This window comes from Aspergillus lentulus (assembly GCF_001445615.1).
Source record: "Aspergillus lentulus DNA, contig: Alt08, strain: IFM 54703, whole genome shotgun sequence".
In the NCBI taxonomy this organism is placed as follows: Eukaryota; Fungi; Ascomycota; class Eurotiomycetes; order Eurotiales; family Aspergillaceae; genus Aspergillus; species Aspergillus lentulus.
This window is the reverse complement of record NW_028322118.1, coordinates 354390-370728: the sequence shown is the minus strand read 5'-3', so window position 1 is coordinate 370728 and position 16339 is coordinate 354390. Positions and strand designations below refer to the sequence as shown.

Below are 16339 nucleotides of genomic sequence, written 5' to 3'. Positions count from 1 at the left end.
TCAGTCTTATACACAGTCTTTCTCCCTTAGCCAAGGAAAGGGATAAACAGCAGAATAGGATAGGTCACATAGAGAGTTAGGTTAGTGCATAAGGGTTTTGTTCAGGCTTTCATCAGAGAATGGGTGCTGAAATGGGGGTAACTCACTGCTGATTCCCTACCAGGCCTCAAACAGTTCTGCCTAAGCCTGGTACTTTATAGAAGCAGTAGAGCCTTGTCACATGTCTAGTCATTTATGAATCCAGATGCAGTGTAGCTGAGGTCATAAAATTCTCACATTTCAGATCAGTGCAATGTTCCGCGCCCCTAAGGCAACCAAATTAACAAATATAGGCAAACTCTAAGGTCAATTTTCCTGAGAACTAGAGGGACCAGAAAAAAACACATGAACCCTCTGATGTACTCAAGTTTTGCATAATAGGAATGTGATTGTCAAAGCTAGTACCAGTCTCATATGTTGCTATAAGGGGACGAAAAGCTATACATGTACACTAATGAGATGTGTAGCATGATCAAAGCCCAGTAAAGCAGCTGCTCCTCCTTCAAGGCTTGATAATTTCCAGATCTTCTTCTGTAAGCTCGCTGTCATCGAGATCTCCATCGAAATGCTCAGGCGAGATTAGCTTTGCATCTTCGACATGGTCGGCACGCGCCTCCAACGCATCAAACTTGCCGTCTTCTGAATTGCCATCTACTTTGACGACAGGTAGAATGTCGCCATGTCCCCAAGTTTCAGTGCGGCCCTCGTTGAGGTTGCTCTCCTCAGAATGAAGTAAAGGCATCCCGATTGAGTCCATACGCTTTCCAATCTTGCCCTTAGAGCTACCAGCTGCATGGTAATGTGCAAGGCTACCTCCCACCTTGGCCATCGTCCAAACAAAGTCATTAAGGTTTACTCTCTTGCCAAATACCGTCACAGTAGGTTTCTTGCAAATACTGTTGTCAGGAGGCTCTTGATGTAGCGCCCGGCAAATTTCGCCGAGATTGCCTGTGAAGCTGATTCTGAACCATTCTCCAAAATTTATATCACTTTGGCGAAAGCCTGCGGTAATAGCGCCTGATTGCCCTATTGTATGGATGCATTAGTGAAATCACTTGCCAAGCCATCATAGAACGTACTCTGTTGTTGTGCCCTAGTGGCTGGAAGCAACAGGGCGTTGGAGCCCCCTTGGACTGTGCTCTCCCAGGGAAACTCTTCCGCATTATTGGTCTCTCACGACCCAGGCTGGGAATTGATCTAACCAGTATAACGCTTGGGGATGTTGTCCTTTCTAAAAGGCTTCGCTTTTGCCCCCGAACTCGTATAATGGGTTTCCCTTAAACCAGGTGTTGGGTTTCTTTGCCTATCAGTTGGTCTATTAGTGAATGGACCTGGTAGCCGGGCAATGAGTATGTTGCTCACCAAGTTCTTTCTCTACCTTTTAAACAAAGCATTACATAGCAGTCCTCTTCCGCGATGTCTTCCCATCCTGTGGTGTCAAATGTTGCAGCTTTTCGATTGCCTTTCGATCCACCAGGGGCAGTATTGCCAGTGCGTGCAACCAGCCCTGTTTCATGAGTAGGCTCAATGACTGGAGCCGCAGACAGGAAACAAACAAGCAGAGAAAGAGCAGAGAAGTTGGTGAACAAGATATTTGAACAGCATATCGAATCGTTGTATGCCTTTGTAGCAGTTGAATAGAAACAAGTCTGTATGTTCGATGTTAATCACAGATACTACAGCTTCCAATCCTCCTGAGCGCCTCTTATATACTCATTTTCCTAAATTTTCCGGGTTCAGACATGTGCCATCAGCACTCAACGATGTAGGTTAATGTCTCGCCGAGGGCCCGTCGTAGATCTACCGGGTAAAGATAAGGTGGCGGAGTATCGATGACTGGAAGCGTGTACTTGACCAACTGGGGCCACATGAGTGATTCCAAGGACAACTGAAGCCAGTGAGACATGTAATTAGTGGTTTCATCTACCCTGCAGGCTACTACTATCACAGACCCTCAAAAGGAGCCGGGGCGGAATCCTTGGGGCGATGAGCCTCGCTGAAGATGGCCAAATATCCTTGGGGCACTGTCTGTGAGGCTTACTGCCACCGTTCTCTATCCTTGTTGGATCCAGGAATGCGGAGGTAGACCAAAAACTGGAGCAGTTGAAGCGAGCAGCTGGTGTTGAGTTAAGGCCCGTGGGTGGAAGCGGGCGATGAATCTGTATGCGCAATTCACTCCTGATGGAAAAGAACCCAAGTCATCAAGACGAGCTACAATCCCATGTGGTGTGCAAACTTTTGTCCATCGCAAAAGAGACTATCTGACGAATATGGGCATTTCAAACTGAAGAGTTTTATTTTGGTGTATAGCAATTTTTGCGTGCAAAGTTGTCTCTAATCTACAGGACGTCGCCTGGCATACAAGGCTCTATTTGGCGTACAATGCACATTCTGAATTTGATGAGAGAGGCTAAAATCGCTCGCCGGAGGTTCCATCGCGTGTCTTGTTGTTGGCATTGAAGCAAGCATCAAATCTCGGGGGCGGTTTGTGTGCCAGATTCAATTCGTGAGCGGCCTATAAGCAGTCAGCGGCTCGATCAATCGCAAGACTCATCTAGGTATTGATTGGCTCGGAAGAAGAATGATGTGGCGGAGACCCATGTGTGTAGGCCGTTTGCTATCTCAACTATTGTACTGAGCTGTCATATGGATCCGCAGTAAATATAGCAATGAAACATAGTACTCCAAATATTTTTCAGTACGGGGGTCGCGCTTCATGACACTTGCCAGGTAAGACCGAGCTCAGGTATAGCATGGTATGTGACAAACCCTAAAACCTTCCCTAGAGCTTTGCGTTACCCCAATAGTCTCTTCATAGCTACTGAGGTCACGGAAAATGAGGAATGAGTGTCCGACATAAAGAAGCAACATGTATGATTTTAGGTATCCGCGAATTCGTAACATTGATTCCATTGCGCAAGAAGAGCACCCTACCGACCGCATCTGCCATGTACTGCAAATGAACGGTAAAGGTAAGACAACAGGATCCAATTCTTCCATTTACAGGAGCTGACAACATAGACCGCTCCGATGGATGATGCTTTCCATCTTCTGCAGCTATTCACTAAGTTATCCAGCCACAGATCACTAAGTATAGGCCTCGATCAGCAGCAGGCAGAAGCTCCTGTCCAAGGTTGAGATGCACTGTTTAGTGTGTGTAAATCTGCAAGCTTATAGTAATATATATCATTTAGCTTTGCTTCGTATCATGATTGTAGGCAACGTGTCATGTTATTTGCTATGCAAATTATGGCAAGGTAGCAAACACAAGAGAATAAGTGGATATTTGAAGAGCCAAAAAATGATAAGCGCAACTTACGGTTAGTTTACTTGCATGATCTCAAGAGAAGATAACGAAGGGGAGAGGGTAAGGGAGTAGGATAGAAGTGATTTAGGAGGCAAATTATATTGAGCTTCTTAGAGGATATACGCAAAAAGATACAGATGATTCGCCTCTCTGGCGATAGATGTATCAAATTAGAGGCTCGAAGAGTGTTAGACCTCCTCATCCGACAAAAACTTCTCCACTTTCCTCATTTCGAAGACGCCAGCCTCATTTGTGAATTTCTCTGGGTAGCCGAAGAACAATGGATAAGAAACGTCTGGTTCGGCATTTAAGAGAGTACCTTGGAATCGTTCTGAATCGGTATGATGGACTCTGAAATCGTACCAGGTATTGTTCTTTGGCGGGAGCGGCCCATGCTCGTCAAATTCGACAGGAAACACGTCCGGTGGACAGTCATAATAATAGCTCATGAGAAGAGTCCCGTCCTCAGCACTTCTTGCATCTGCGATGGTGATAATTCCCTGTTCGATGAAATTGTATTTGGCAGGTTGGCGCCACTTGTCTATAGCCCAGTTCTGGCATTCCTCTTTAGAGGCGTTGATGAAGTCTGACTGGCAAAATTCCCCATCTTGTAAACCCGATCTGAAATGCTCCTGTGAATCTGGGCAGACTCTCGATTCAACAAGATAGTACCAATAAGGAAAGTCTCGTGGCTCTGTGCTGAATTCGCGTAAGGCCTTAGGTACGAACTAGTGATTTCGCGGTCAGCCGCGGTTTCTTAGGTCCGACCTCCAACAGGCTATCATTGTGGCACCTATAATCCGTAACGCACTAGACTTACAGGCTTAGCGTCTTCAGCAATACAGAAGAACAAGGCGCGTGTCATCGTAGGGCCTTTATGCTAGCGACGAAATGAGGTTTCAAGGGCATATGACGGCTTACTCTCCAACAGGATGAGACTTTACAGAGTCTTTATATAGATTCCAAACGGCGAAGATACGATGATGTCATACCTAGTCTATCAGATAGAGGGACGAAGGAGTCGGGATAACTTGCAAAGTACTAAAAAGTGTTGGCAAGCTGGTAAATCTGATTGGTAGATTAGCAAGTTGGCCCCGGGGGCTGCTCCAGCCTACAAGCTTCCGCCCCTCCCCGCCCCGCACCGCCCGACTGAACTCATAGTATACACTATGTATAGAGTACTACATCTATTGATAATCTAAATTGAAACCGACGAAAAAACTAAGACTAATCATAAGCTACCTGAACTACTCCACTTTTATTACCGTAGAACCAGTTTGTTACGGCCCCTTACAAACAATACCATATTTTTCCGGACCCTCGCCGCTACACAAACGATATTGCTATTAAGATAGGTTGCCTCATGGTAAATGCTGGAGTCGACTGAGTTTCTACCAGATCGGGACAGACGCAGAACTTGGGTTGTTCAACCTTGAATACATCACCTACCTGTCAGCGGTGTGGATGGAATTGCGAAGGAAGAGAGAATTCCCCAGTTCTCAGTATCGTCTTGGATCCTCATCCCCGCCGTCTTGGCGCGGAGTCCGAAGTGGCTAGAGCCTGAGGATGACGGACTCCGATGAGGCCGCGATGCAATGTATAGGAAGTCAAGCTGAGGCATTTTTCTAGCGAGGGGTCTACAGGGGTTTAAGATATACAGTGGCCAACAGGTTGAGTGGTGAAAGGCAGGAGATTAAACATCTTGTACATGGAAAACAAAAAGGGTTGTTTTCTCCAAACGAGATCCAGCAAACCAGAGGCGGGAAGGGCGAGTAATCAGCATGCGGCTTATGAAGGCTCGCCAACATAAACGATCTAAACCAAGAAGCTGCGCTAATCGCGTACCTCTACCCAGTCCATCACTGAAACAAAGCCTTTGTCCGACTGAACTCTGTCGCAAGGCTCTGAAAGTATGTATCAACCAAAGTAGAGTTTTCCGCTGGAAGTTTAGTTCGTGTTATTTGGTGAAAACGACCAACTTGAGAGGAAAACCCGTGAACTATACCCCCGGCTATTGGACTCATATCAAGAGATTCCACAACTGAATTCTGATTTGCAGAGTTGGTCAGAATGATGATCCGCAAAATATGTATGGATATAGAAATGGTTATGTTCCTACTTTAGAGGCAACAGATTGAAGCACCTTCAGCACAGAGTCGTGGAAACCTTGCATATGATTCATCAACTCAAGCATCTCATCGCCGGTGAAAACGTCACACTGATCGGCTTGATCAAATGTTTCGCGGCGAGCGGACTCAAGCCTGTAGAGAGACTTTGCAACCGACATCGTTTCCATCTGCCGCCATTGAAGCCATCCAAAGCGGCCCTGGCATCATCGATGCGAGTGTGAAGATCTGATGTTTTTGAGCCGAAAGTGCTGAAAGCGCTTGAGGTTGCCCACACGGGTGACAGAATCGTCAGGCTCAGGGTTAAGAATAGACTACCGAAGCTGAATATCCTGGAGTGCCACATGTTTTTCCTTAGCTTCAATCAATGCAATCGTGGATAGTAAAGGAACAAACCCTGGGGGCTGTCTGTGATATGACGTAGTCATGAACCAGGAGAAACCTGTCCATGCAATACATAATCAGGCACAAAACAATGAAAGGCATGTTGCGGGGCAGCATGAAAGGAGCAAATAAAGGAGTCATTCATTGAAGCTAGTTGCACCGCAGTATATAAGTTGGGAAGATTTTCGGAACAGACATGACCTTGCCATTCCAGCGAAATGGCCCATGTGTAGCCACAGGATGTACTTTGAGGTCACCAGACCTGATCCACCTAGAGCATAGAGAAGGGCAAACAAAGATCGACGCAGTAATCAGCTGTGGTAGCCATGCCATGAATGACAGCATCTTTGAATGATAGGCACTAGAGCATCAATAACGCTATGTAATGCATACATTCACCGTCGTCTCCAGTAATGGCTCCTGTGAGCTGGCATTGTCGTCTACGTATCCTAGCAAAAGTATCCTATTTTGTTCCGGCAGCCCACGATGGCAGAACAGGTAGAATTGGTGGGGGGTGGCTCATGCGAGTGTTCCTGTGGCCACGTCCGTCTTTCCTGACGAGCCTCCTCACCGGAATATAGTGGTGCGTCGGTTTGAGGAAGCTAGCCACCCAGTGAGCCAACGGATTTGGCAGCCAATCACTATTATTAGCAAACCAGGAAACAACAGATATAAGAAAATACAAAATCAAAAGTCCCATTTTTGAAGCCACCGTTTCATCATTTCTGGGCTAATGCGGTCCATTTCCCGCAGAGTCTCGCTCGCCGTCTCACTTTGCTTGGTATCGATTAACGGTGCGAGCCATCCCTGGTTGATTAGGTCTGCCATCTGCCGGACCAGTGGCAGTAGGTTCAGTAAGGGCAATCTCTCCTTGGCGTCCGTAGTGGCGTGGTCAAACTTCACCAATTCGTCGAGCCAACACCCAAATTCCACAGCCTCTACCGGATACTTCTCCTCAATCACAGGTAAAAGTGACTCCCAACGGGTTTTGTGTGGATTGACCAGGTGAAACACGGCTGCGGAGGAAGCTCCGGCAGGTGATCTTGATTCAAAGATTTCGCTGATAGCCTTGGCCAATTGATCCTGCGGTTCATTAGTTCAGCAGAAGCATAATCCGAGCCAGTTTACTAACCACAGGCAGCCAATCGATTTCCCTGGGTCCCAATGACCTAGGGACTTTGCCCAATGTCTTCGACGTCAGGACCAATGAAGGGAACCATTCGGCTTTGTTCCAAATCCCACCGCTTCTGCTACCGGCGATCTGTCCAATTCGGTAAATCGTGGTGGGGATCCCCCAGTTACTGGATGCAAGAGCGCACATCCGTTCGGCGATGTATTTCGACTCGGCGTACCCGCTTGGCCAAACCAAACTCGGCATTTCGTTCGGGGTCTCAGCAATTGGTGAGAGCGATGGTGTCTTGCTGGCCAACACGGTTGCCAATGAGGACATGAAGTGTACATGGGCCCTGTATCGACAGCAGCGGCTAAGCTCTAATAGGCGAGAAAACCCTTGTATGTGTATCGGCTCGAAGGCGGCCAACGGCTTCAAAAAGTTTACATCCCAGGCACAGTGAATAATAGAGTTTACCGATAATCTCAGTTCCTCATATTTTGTATCTGGAATGCCTAGGTTGGGGGCCGGGAGGTCAGCATGGATGAATTCAACTCGATCCTCAAGGCCATCAGGGATGTCGAGGCCCCGAAGCCGGAAGCTGCGTATTTGTCGACCCGCAGCATCATCAGACCGACAGAGGCAATAGATTTTGAGAATACTGTGGATCTGAAGGAGCTCGAACAGAATATAGCACCCCAAAGATCCTGTCGAGCCGGTGAGGATGACAACATACCGATCATCTTGTGTCTGTTTGTCGAAGGACATATTTCCACGGCTCTCTTGAAATAGTTCAAGATGAGTGTTTAATAATTCAGGGAGGCTGCTGGCATTATTAGCATCCTGCACCTGTGGACAAGCAGCGACTTCCAGACTATCGGCAAAACACTCTGGTAACTTTGATTGCTTGTCGTTACTCTTCCAATCCGTTGACACCATTTCTCGCTGGTGAAGCTCTTTCAGCTGATCAACCGCAAGCTCACCAAGCTTTTGGAAGCTGTCAGCATTGAGCAACTGCAGAAGAGTCACTTCAACTCCGAAAGAGGCTCTCCACCAGTTTTTTAGTTCGACGCCCACAAGGGAATCGACACCGAGTTGGCTGAGTGTCGCAAGTTCGAAATCACTTTGCCCTTCAATCATCATCAGACTTTGAACCTGTTGTTGGATCTCCTTGGCAACAATGCTGGCTGAGTTCTGACCATAGAGGATTGTTGGATCGGCTTTTGCATCGACTAAAAACCTGCCAACTATGGAACCTCTTTGTTTTCGTACGGTCTGGTCTTTTCTTAGGTTAAAGTAGACTGCCAATCGCGGATCGCGTGCCACAAACGAGGTTGTAGCGGCCGGAACCAACCCGACAGCAATCTGACTCATATTGCAATATCTTGATGTCGAGCGGGTCACATCTACCGCCGAAAATTCTGCTCGAGACCGGGTCATGGCAAGTTGCAAAGTATTCAACAACTCGTGCTCAGAGATCAGATGGCCGAAGATATTTTCGGCCCTTCTCAGAATTTCCGGGTGGCGGCTGACGAATCCCACGTCTTGCACAGCACCGAGATCGACCACAGAAGCAGGTAGGTTAAGACTATGACGAAATTGCACGAAGGCATTGAGGAAGGTGTTTGCCGCCGCATAGTTGGATTGCCCGTAAAAACCAATGCCTCCGGAAAGTGAACCAAGAAGAACAAAAAGATCTAGGTCGTCCGGAAGCGCATTGTGCAAATTCCATACACCTTGGACCTTGGGGTCCACGGCAGTTTTCCATTTATCAGGAGTCATTTCAAGCACAGCTGTATCTGAGAGCACCATAGCCGTATGGATCATACCAGCTATAGGTCTCCTTGTGTTGCAAACAACGTGCTCCACGTCCTCCTTCTTACTAACATCTCCATTGAAGATCTGCACCGAGCAGCCGAGGGCTTCTATCTCTGTGAAGAAAAGTCGATCGTCTTCCGACTTGCCCCCAGACCGGGAAAGAAAGACAAGATTGCCGGCCCCGTGTGACGCCATCCAGGTGGCAATCGATCTTCCTATACCTCCTAAGCCCCCAATGAGGAGGTAGGAAGCGTCTTTTCGGAATGATACGCTAGGCACAATGGGAGCCAATTCCGGCTCATCGCCTTCGGCTATAGCGAGTGCTACCTTTCCAATATGCTGGCCTCGTCTTAAATGCTGGAAGGCATCCCGCGCCTGCATAGAACCAAACTTTCTCGTGGGGGCAATCGGCTCAATATCGCCGTTTTCATAAAGCCTGATCAATTCCTTCAGCAATCTCTGGATAGTCAAAGGGTCGGTTATCGCTAGATGAGCGAGATCCACACCGATGAAGGAACGGTTGTCATTAAAAGGAGACATCGCCAGATCCCCATTTCCAAGTATGTCTCGTTTTCCGAGCTCAATCATGCAGCCACCGCTGGCAACGCATTTCCATGATGCATGGAGCAGTTCTCCTGATAAACTATTAAGAACGACATCCACGCCTCGTCCCGAAGTGACAGCCATAAGTTGGCTGACAAATTTGCCATCCCGAGAGTTGAACACATGGGATGATTGGATGCCAAACCGGCGTGACAAGAACGCCCTTTTCTCGTCTGTTCCAGCACTTGCATACACCTCTGCCCCAATCCAGCGTGCGACAGTGACTGCGGCAATACCAACGCCACCAGTAGCACTGTGGATCAACACAGACTGCCCCTTTTGCAGGTGGGCTTTGTCAACAAGTGCTCGAAGCACTGTGAGGTATACACAAGGCATAGTGGCAGCTTCCGTTAATCCAAGGCTATCAGGGATTCTTATGCAGTGAGTGCTCATGGTCTGGAATTCCGATGCCATGGTGCTCGTATAGGACGCTAGGGCTATCACCCGGTCCCCGACACTGACATGGCTCACTTCCGAGCCGATTGCGGTCACAATGCCGCTCGCTTCCGCACCAAGAACGGCAGTTTCAGCGCTAATATTGATGATCCCAGAGGCAAGGAGTACGTCTTTGAAGTTCAACCCCGCTGTGTGTACCTTGATTTGCACACCTTGTGGCGGCAGTTCGTAGAGTGTCCTCGGTCTCCATTCCAATGTTTGCAGTAGACCAGGTTTGCCCACAACCAATTCCTTGGCACTGTCAGGAGCAGCCCGGCTCTCGAGCTCCTTCAAAAGTGGAACCCAGTGATATCGGCCTACGTGCACAGATCCTTGCGTATAAGCATACTCCATGTCGGGGTTGAAACCTTCCATTTGCTCATTTTTCCCTTGGATGCTTTCGAAAACCTTGGCGACGGCCCTTAACGAGGAGTTCGATGTGAAATCATCCAGTTCCAAAGTTGCGAAAGTGATGCCAAGCTCCGCTCGAATGGTTCTTGCCATCCCAAGTGACAGTGCAAATCGTGGATCACTTGGGCACACCTGCGCAGGCTTCATAAGCCAGAGTAATTTGGCATTTTTTGACGAATTAAGGAGACTCAAAAAAGTTCGCATGTTTGTCTCGTCGATGTCATCAAATAATGGTTCTTCCAATTCAATGAATGAGATTATGTCATGGTGAGGGGGGATTTGATTTCCCCAGAGAACATGCTGAACCTGGAATCCCATTTCGAGTAATATACTCTCCGCGTCGCGGGCTGCCTGATGGATAGAAGTCTTGGATAGCAGTGAAACCCATCCGGAGATGGCTTTTTGACGTACAGGTCGAGCTATAATAGTTGCATTGACCCTGTATGGGGGCTCTGCATCACTGACCAATGCTTCAATTTGAGAGAGGCCGGCCTTACACAGCCTCGAATTCCATTCCTCTGGAGTAACATATGGCTCTTCCACTCGGCCATCATTTTCTCCCTCCCACCAACCAGGGAGTATTCCCTGTCAAATATCAGCTACTGCAAGGCAAAGACAGACGTGAGAGACGGTATTCGGGGATATCCTGAAGTATTACCATTATGGAGTTGATGACTTTTGAGCCTGTCGTGACTAATTAGAACTGGCACGTCCATCGTGGGTTGCATCATCAACACTTACTGGAGCATAACTCCTGCAGAAAAAGACGGCCATCCGGTCGAAGCAAACTTCGGATATATGTCAATGCCTCATCAAGACTGGGAGTCACGTGCAGGACCTAGCGCTTGTTTAGCTTTATGCATTAGGGTTTGGGTTTGCTCGGAGAATTACGTTGGACGCAATGATCAGATCATAAGTCTCCCTCTCAAGCCCCTGTTGTTCTGGATCTTTTGTAATATCCAGAAGTTGATATGTGACGTTGGGATACTGCTCAAGCCTCTGCTTCGCGCGCGAAAGAAAACCGTTTGAGACGTCTGTGAATGTGTACACCTGATAGAGGGGTTCTCCAAAGTCGGATTGCAAGTACTGCAGTATGTTCTCTGAGAGACTTGCAGTACCGCCTCCGACCTCGAGGATCTTCATTTGTGGTTTCAGGTGACCCATGGCAGAAAATATTGGACGATAGTCCCATGTCTTGCTGCATAGGTTATACATGTTTTCCCACGCATTGTTCTCTAGGAGAATGGACAACGGTTCCAACGAGCCATCGAATAGCCGCGGAAAAGAGTTGTAGATCTTAAGCATCAGCTCAAAGACTATTCGGCTGTCCGTGGACTTGCCTTCATCAACTATCGTCTTGATCATGTGCTCTATGTCTTCAGGCCCTAACGCAAACAGGGCTGCAGAATTTTCCACCAAAGCATTTGATGACTTTGACGCCTTTTCTAACTGACGGATTACCCAATCTCGATATTTGCACAGATGCGGGTGTGCTGGAGAAGCCCTCTCGAGATCCTGCCTGGCATTCAATGCACACAGAAGGAAAAGCGTTTCCCCGAGCACTTGATCCCTTTCGTTCGGCACCTTCACTTTGATCAGCGATTTCGGTTCCTGGAAATTGAGGTCGGGCGCCCACTGCAGGTACGCCACATTGTAGTCTATTGACTTTAGTTCTGATGCTTCAAGTGGGCGTGTACCGAGTCCTTTCATGAATAATACCAGGTGACCATGCACGTATGCATGAGAATTCCCTTTGGCCATCTCCAAAGGATATTCCTGTGTGCTGCTGGAGACTTGGATCGACTTCCCTGCCGCATTGCCAACAAAAATTTCTTCGATTGACGTTGGCAGGCTCATCTGATGCAGTAACCGGAGATCTCCCTTACAGCCAGCCAGAATTAATGACTGGAATATAGAGTCCAAAGTAGTTGGGTGAATGGGATACTGGGATTCGCCAGCTTGCTGCTTGTCAATAACAGTCGCCCGTGCCATGGACTCCACGACGCCGGTAAAAATTCCCCCGATCTTTCTAAAGCTGGGCCCATAGTGAAAGCCAGTCTTGGTGAGACTCTTGTAGAATCGATCTTCATGAACCCTTCTAGGAAGGTCGTAAGGTGTTGGGTCAGGATACGTTGATGTACAGCCTCCGCAAGCTAGACCTGTGCAATGTTTCTTGCAATTGGATCCGTCGTAGGATGAGATAGTGAACCTGTACCACCTCGAATCTGATGTATTTGTCAGACGGTGGCTCTCGAAAACTGTCATGATCTCTGTATATCCTGTGTCGGGAAGCAGCAAGGCTGTATGAAAGACAATGTCTTTCAGCGTATAATCGGATTCTCCCGTCAACTGACGGACAGCCTCCCCTGCCATTGAGATGTATGCAGCGGCAGGAAAGATGACGTCGTGATGGACACAGTGGTCCCTGAGCCAAGGGACATCTCCTAGCTGAAGCATGATCCTCCAAGTCGGAAATAGTTCATTGTCCTCCAATGTGCGCTGGCCAAGAATCTCATGAAATCGCGACTTGGGGAGTCTTGCAGATCTCATAACTCTCGACTCATGCCAAAATTTTCTTTCATAGTGCCACGGATACGTCGGTAGATCGGTTAGAACCATAGCGTCGGGGGAAGTTGTCGGACAGCGGACATCGATACCTTTGGTAAAGAGTTGGCCCACGGCCTCCAAGAAACATTCCGTACTATTCTGCCACCGCTTCAACGTAGGCACGTAAATACATTTACCATCTAGCGATGAGCTTCGGAGAATCTGCTTTAGTGGAGCGGAGAGCGTCGGATGAGGTCCGATTTCCAGGAACAGATGGTTTTTGCTGTCGTCGGCCAGAAGAGATGTGACAGCCGAAGAGAACAACACTGGGTTTTCTAAATTCGTCTGCCAATATTTTGGGCCTACTGACTCAACCGTGGGAAGGGCTGATCCTGTCACAGTTGACCAGAATCCAACATTTGGTGGTTTGGGTCTGATATAGGGGGCAATTGTCTCATGATAGGTTTTGGCGATCTCGGCCATGTGATCTGGCCGCCTTATAAATCACAATGCGCAACTTTGAGGAGCAGGATTTTGATCACTTACGGGAATGGTATGCTGTATCAACGTTCAACCTCCGAAGAGTGACGTCAGGTCGCTCCATTTGCAATGCCGATGTGATGGTCTCGAGGGCCTCCTCGTCACCGGAAAGGGTGACACTAGATGCACTGTTTTCACACGCAACAGCCACACCCGGCTTAAGGTACGAGGAGATCTCGTCCCGTCCTAATGCGACAGCCACCATCGCGCCACGTCTGGGCTGATCCTGAAAGATTCGACCTCGGTAGTACGAGACGATAGTGGCCTCTTCCATATTTAGCACACCGGCTGTATATGCAGCAGCAATCTCGCCGCTGGAGTGACCAACAACATTCGCTGGCGTTACGTTCCACGTAGCTAGAAGGTTGACCAGGGCAACTTGAACCGCAGTGCTGAGCGGCTGAGCATATGGGGCTAGATCAATGTTGCTAGTTTCTTTGGGTTTGAGTAGTTCAGCTAGTAAAGTAGTGAGCGAGGGACTTGCGGAGAGTTGGAGGTTTGTGGCTATCATCTATAACGATACCTTCGAGTGTCCATCTAGGGCCGTCTTCCAACCGACTTAGGTACTCGTCCATCCTTTTGATGTCATTGCGGAAGGAGGGATACTGCTCCATCAGCTCCTTCCCCATCTGGGCCCACTGACCGCCTTGTCCGTTGAACACAAAGCAGACCTGACTAGACGGTCTACATGTTGACAGAGAGGAAACCTGAAACGGCTCGAGCCCGGTGGTCACACAATACGCTCGGTACGGCAAATGTTCTCGGTGATTCAAGAGGGTGAGCTGCAGACTTGGAAGCCTAGAGGGATACCGCTTAATGTAGTCTTTATGGCTGTCGACAATCCGATCTAGAGATTCCGGGTGGGCCGCGGAGAAAGTTAGGAGCCTGTAGGTGTTCCCGTTCCCACCGTCAATGGTGGCCGGTATAACTCTCGAGCCAGCGAGCTCTAGTCCAAAAGATTCCGCAGAGTCTAAAATGATCTTGGAGGAGGTCAGAAATCAACACGGTCTTGTGGAAATTTTCTTGTTAAGCATAGGCGCTTTGTCACTCTTACATGGAAGTTGGAACCTCCGATACCAAAACTATTGATACTGATACGTCTTCGGGCGCTGTCTGGCCACGGTATCGCCTGCATGGGCACGGTCAACTTCTTTCCCTCGAAGGGTACTATAAGCAAAGAGCGTTGTTCAGTCAGATCCTCAGACCAGTTGATTAAAATTTTGATCAAAAAATGGGAACTGACTGTCCGGATTTGGTTTGTCGAACTTGATGTTGGGAAGGATAACGCCATTCTCCAGCGAAAGAACTGATTTGATAATGCTGTTGATGGCAGAGGCGCCTTCTGCGTGCCCAAGATTTGGTTTCACCTGGTCATTATTTTCCAGTGAGCCTGTCTCATCTCACTTATGGTAGAGTTATAACCTGGATCTGTCACTGGTACCTACCGACCCGATATAAACACCTTTCTCACCAAACACTCTTCCTATAGCAGTTGCCTCTATTGAATCTCCGACAGTCGTGCCTGTACCATGGCACTCGACCATCGCAGTCTCGGAGAAATCCACAATACCAGCATTGTGGTAGGCCTTTCGGATGAGCCGTTCATGCGCTTCTGCACTTGGGCGCACCATTGTAGGAGTTCTCCCATCGCTGTTGCTGGCCGTAGCTCGTATCACAGCGCGAATTGGATTCCTATCCCTAATGGCTGCGTCCAGCCGCTTCACAAAAATGGCGTTAACTGCCTCTGCTCGTGCGTATCCGTCTGCCGATGCGTCAAATGTCTTGCAGGATCCTTCAGCAGAAAAAATATTAAGCCCATTTAGCGACTGCTGCATCTTCGGGTTCAGAATGATGTTGGATCCTGCCACTACAGCAGACGTGCAATCTCCTTGTGCGATGGCCTGGCAAGCCAAATGCAGGCAGATACCAGATCCCGAACAGCCTACCTTGACTGTCATACTTTAGAGAGAGTATGAGCCCCACGTTTATGCAGTTTGTACCCAGTCAGACATACCTCGGCCCTTTTAGATCAAACTCGTAGGATATGCGGTTAGCCAATGCCAGGTCCATCGACCCGTTGATTTCATGTGGGTTTACGTCTTGTGGATCAGAATGGTGCAATTGCAGCCAATCTTCGCGAAAAGACCCAACGTAACAGCCGATCTCTTTTCCTTGCCACTCAGTCTCGCCTGCATTTTGCATTGCTTCCCACACGACCTCCAGCAGTAGGCGCTGCTGGGGGTCCAGACGTTCCACTTCGAGAGCAGACATTTTGAACATGGATGTATCGAAGTCAGCCAGATCAATGTCATGCAGCCAGTACCCATGCTTTGTCGGTATGGTGCGCGGTCGGCCGGAAGGATCGTAGAATTTCTCAGCGTCATACCGGAAGTCTCCCGTGTAAGACCGAGCATCTCTTCCGTTCAGGAGGAACTCGTATAGAGTTGTACCGTCACGAACACCACCAGGGAGTCTCATTCCCATTCCACAAATAGCGACGGGAACGGTGGTGGTAGGGCATTCACGACATCTTGATGTGTCTGTAGTCATGGTCGAGGTTGTTATTCACTAGACTGCTATCGTAGTTGGACAGAATAAGGAAGCAAGAAGTTCGTGCCAAAAAGGAAAAATTATCGCGAGGCAGAGGATATGGGCTTGATATAGGTTCGATATCGGAAGACCTTTCAACAGGGTCCCAACAGAACAATTACGTCTGTGAGGGCTGGTGTTGCCTGCCATGCTGTGTTACACGTCGCGCAGTGGTTAAACTTATGAAAATTTATGTGGTTTCGTGCAGCACGGTGGTGAGTTGTCATGTGCTTATATATTGCCTGACAGAGATTCTGTCAACCAGAATATGCACTGTCATTTCTAATATGCTAAAAATGGTCATCTAGACATCTCTTTGGCGTAGTGGACTTGATGGCTGGCAGATTTCTATGTATTACGCTTCCAAGTCAAGTACCAAATGATGATACTTAGGGCTTTACTTGGACCGCGCTTCGCTACGCTCCAACT

General features: G+C 48.3%; 3 protein-coding genes across 3 annotated transcripts; all 3 read right to left on the bottom strand.

Moving 5' to 3' along the window:
* Positions 1 to 541: 541 nt before the first annotated feature.
* On the bottom strand, positions 542 to 1644 carry ALT_3388 (uncharacterized protein; the record flags this gene model as incomplete). The annotated part of the gene is made up of 4 exons (XM_089599568.1): positions 542 to 1065; positions 1119 to 1209; positions 1437 to 1546; positions 1596 to 1644. The coding sequence occupies 4 exons, from the start codon at positions 1642 to 1644 to the stop codon at positions 542 to 544; spliced, it is 774 nt and encodes a 257-aa protein (XP_089455906.1).
* A 1890-nt stretch (positions 1645 to 3534) lies between these two features.
* On the bottom strand, positions 3535 to 4211 carry ALT_3387 (uncharacterized protein; the record flags this gene model as incomplete). Its single annotated transcript, XM_033556598.2, has 2 exons — positions 3535 to 4074; positions 4167 to 4211. The coding sequence occupies 2 exons, from the start codon at positions 4209 to 4211 to the stop codon at positions 3535 to 3537; spliced, it is 585 nt and encodes a 194-aa protein (XP_033412489.2).
* A 2332-nt stretch (positions 4212 to 6543) lies between these two features.
* On the bottom strand, positions 6544 to 15871 carry ALT_3386 (lovastatin diketide synthase LovF; the record flags this gene model as incomplete). Its single annotated transcript, XM_089599567.1, has 12 exons — positions 6544 to 6939; positions 6989 to 10585; positions 10646 to 10819; positions 10893 to 10918; positions 10976 to 11072; positions 11126 to 13269; positions 13328 to 13777; positions 13845 to 14301; positions 14376 to 14488; positions 14565 to 14711; positions 14763 to 15280; positions 15336 to 15871. 12 exons carry the CDS (start codon positions 15869 to 15871, stop codon positions 6544 to 6546), a joined length of 8655 nt encoding a protein of 2884 aa, XP_089455905.1.
* Positions 15872 to 16339: the final 468 nt, after the last annotated feature.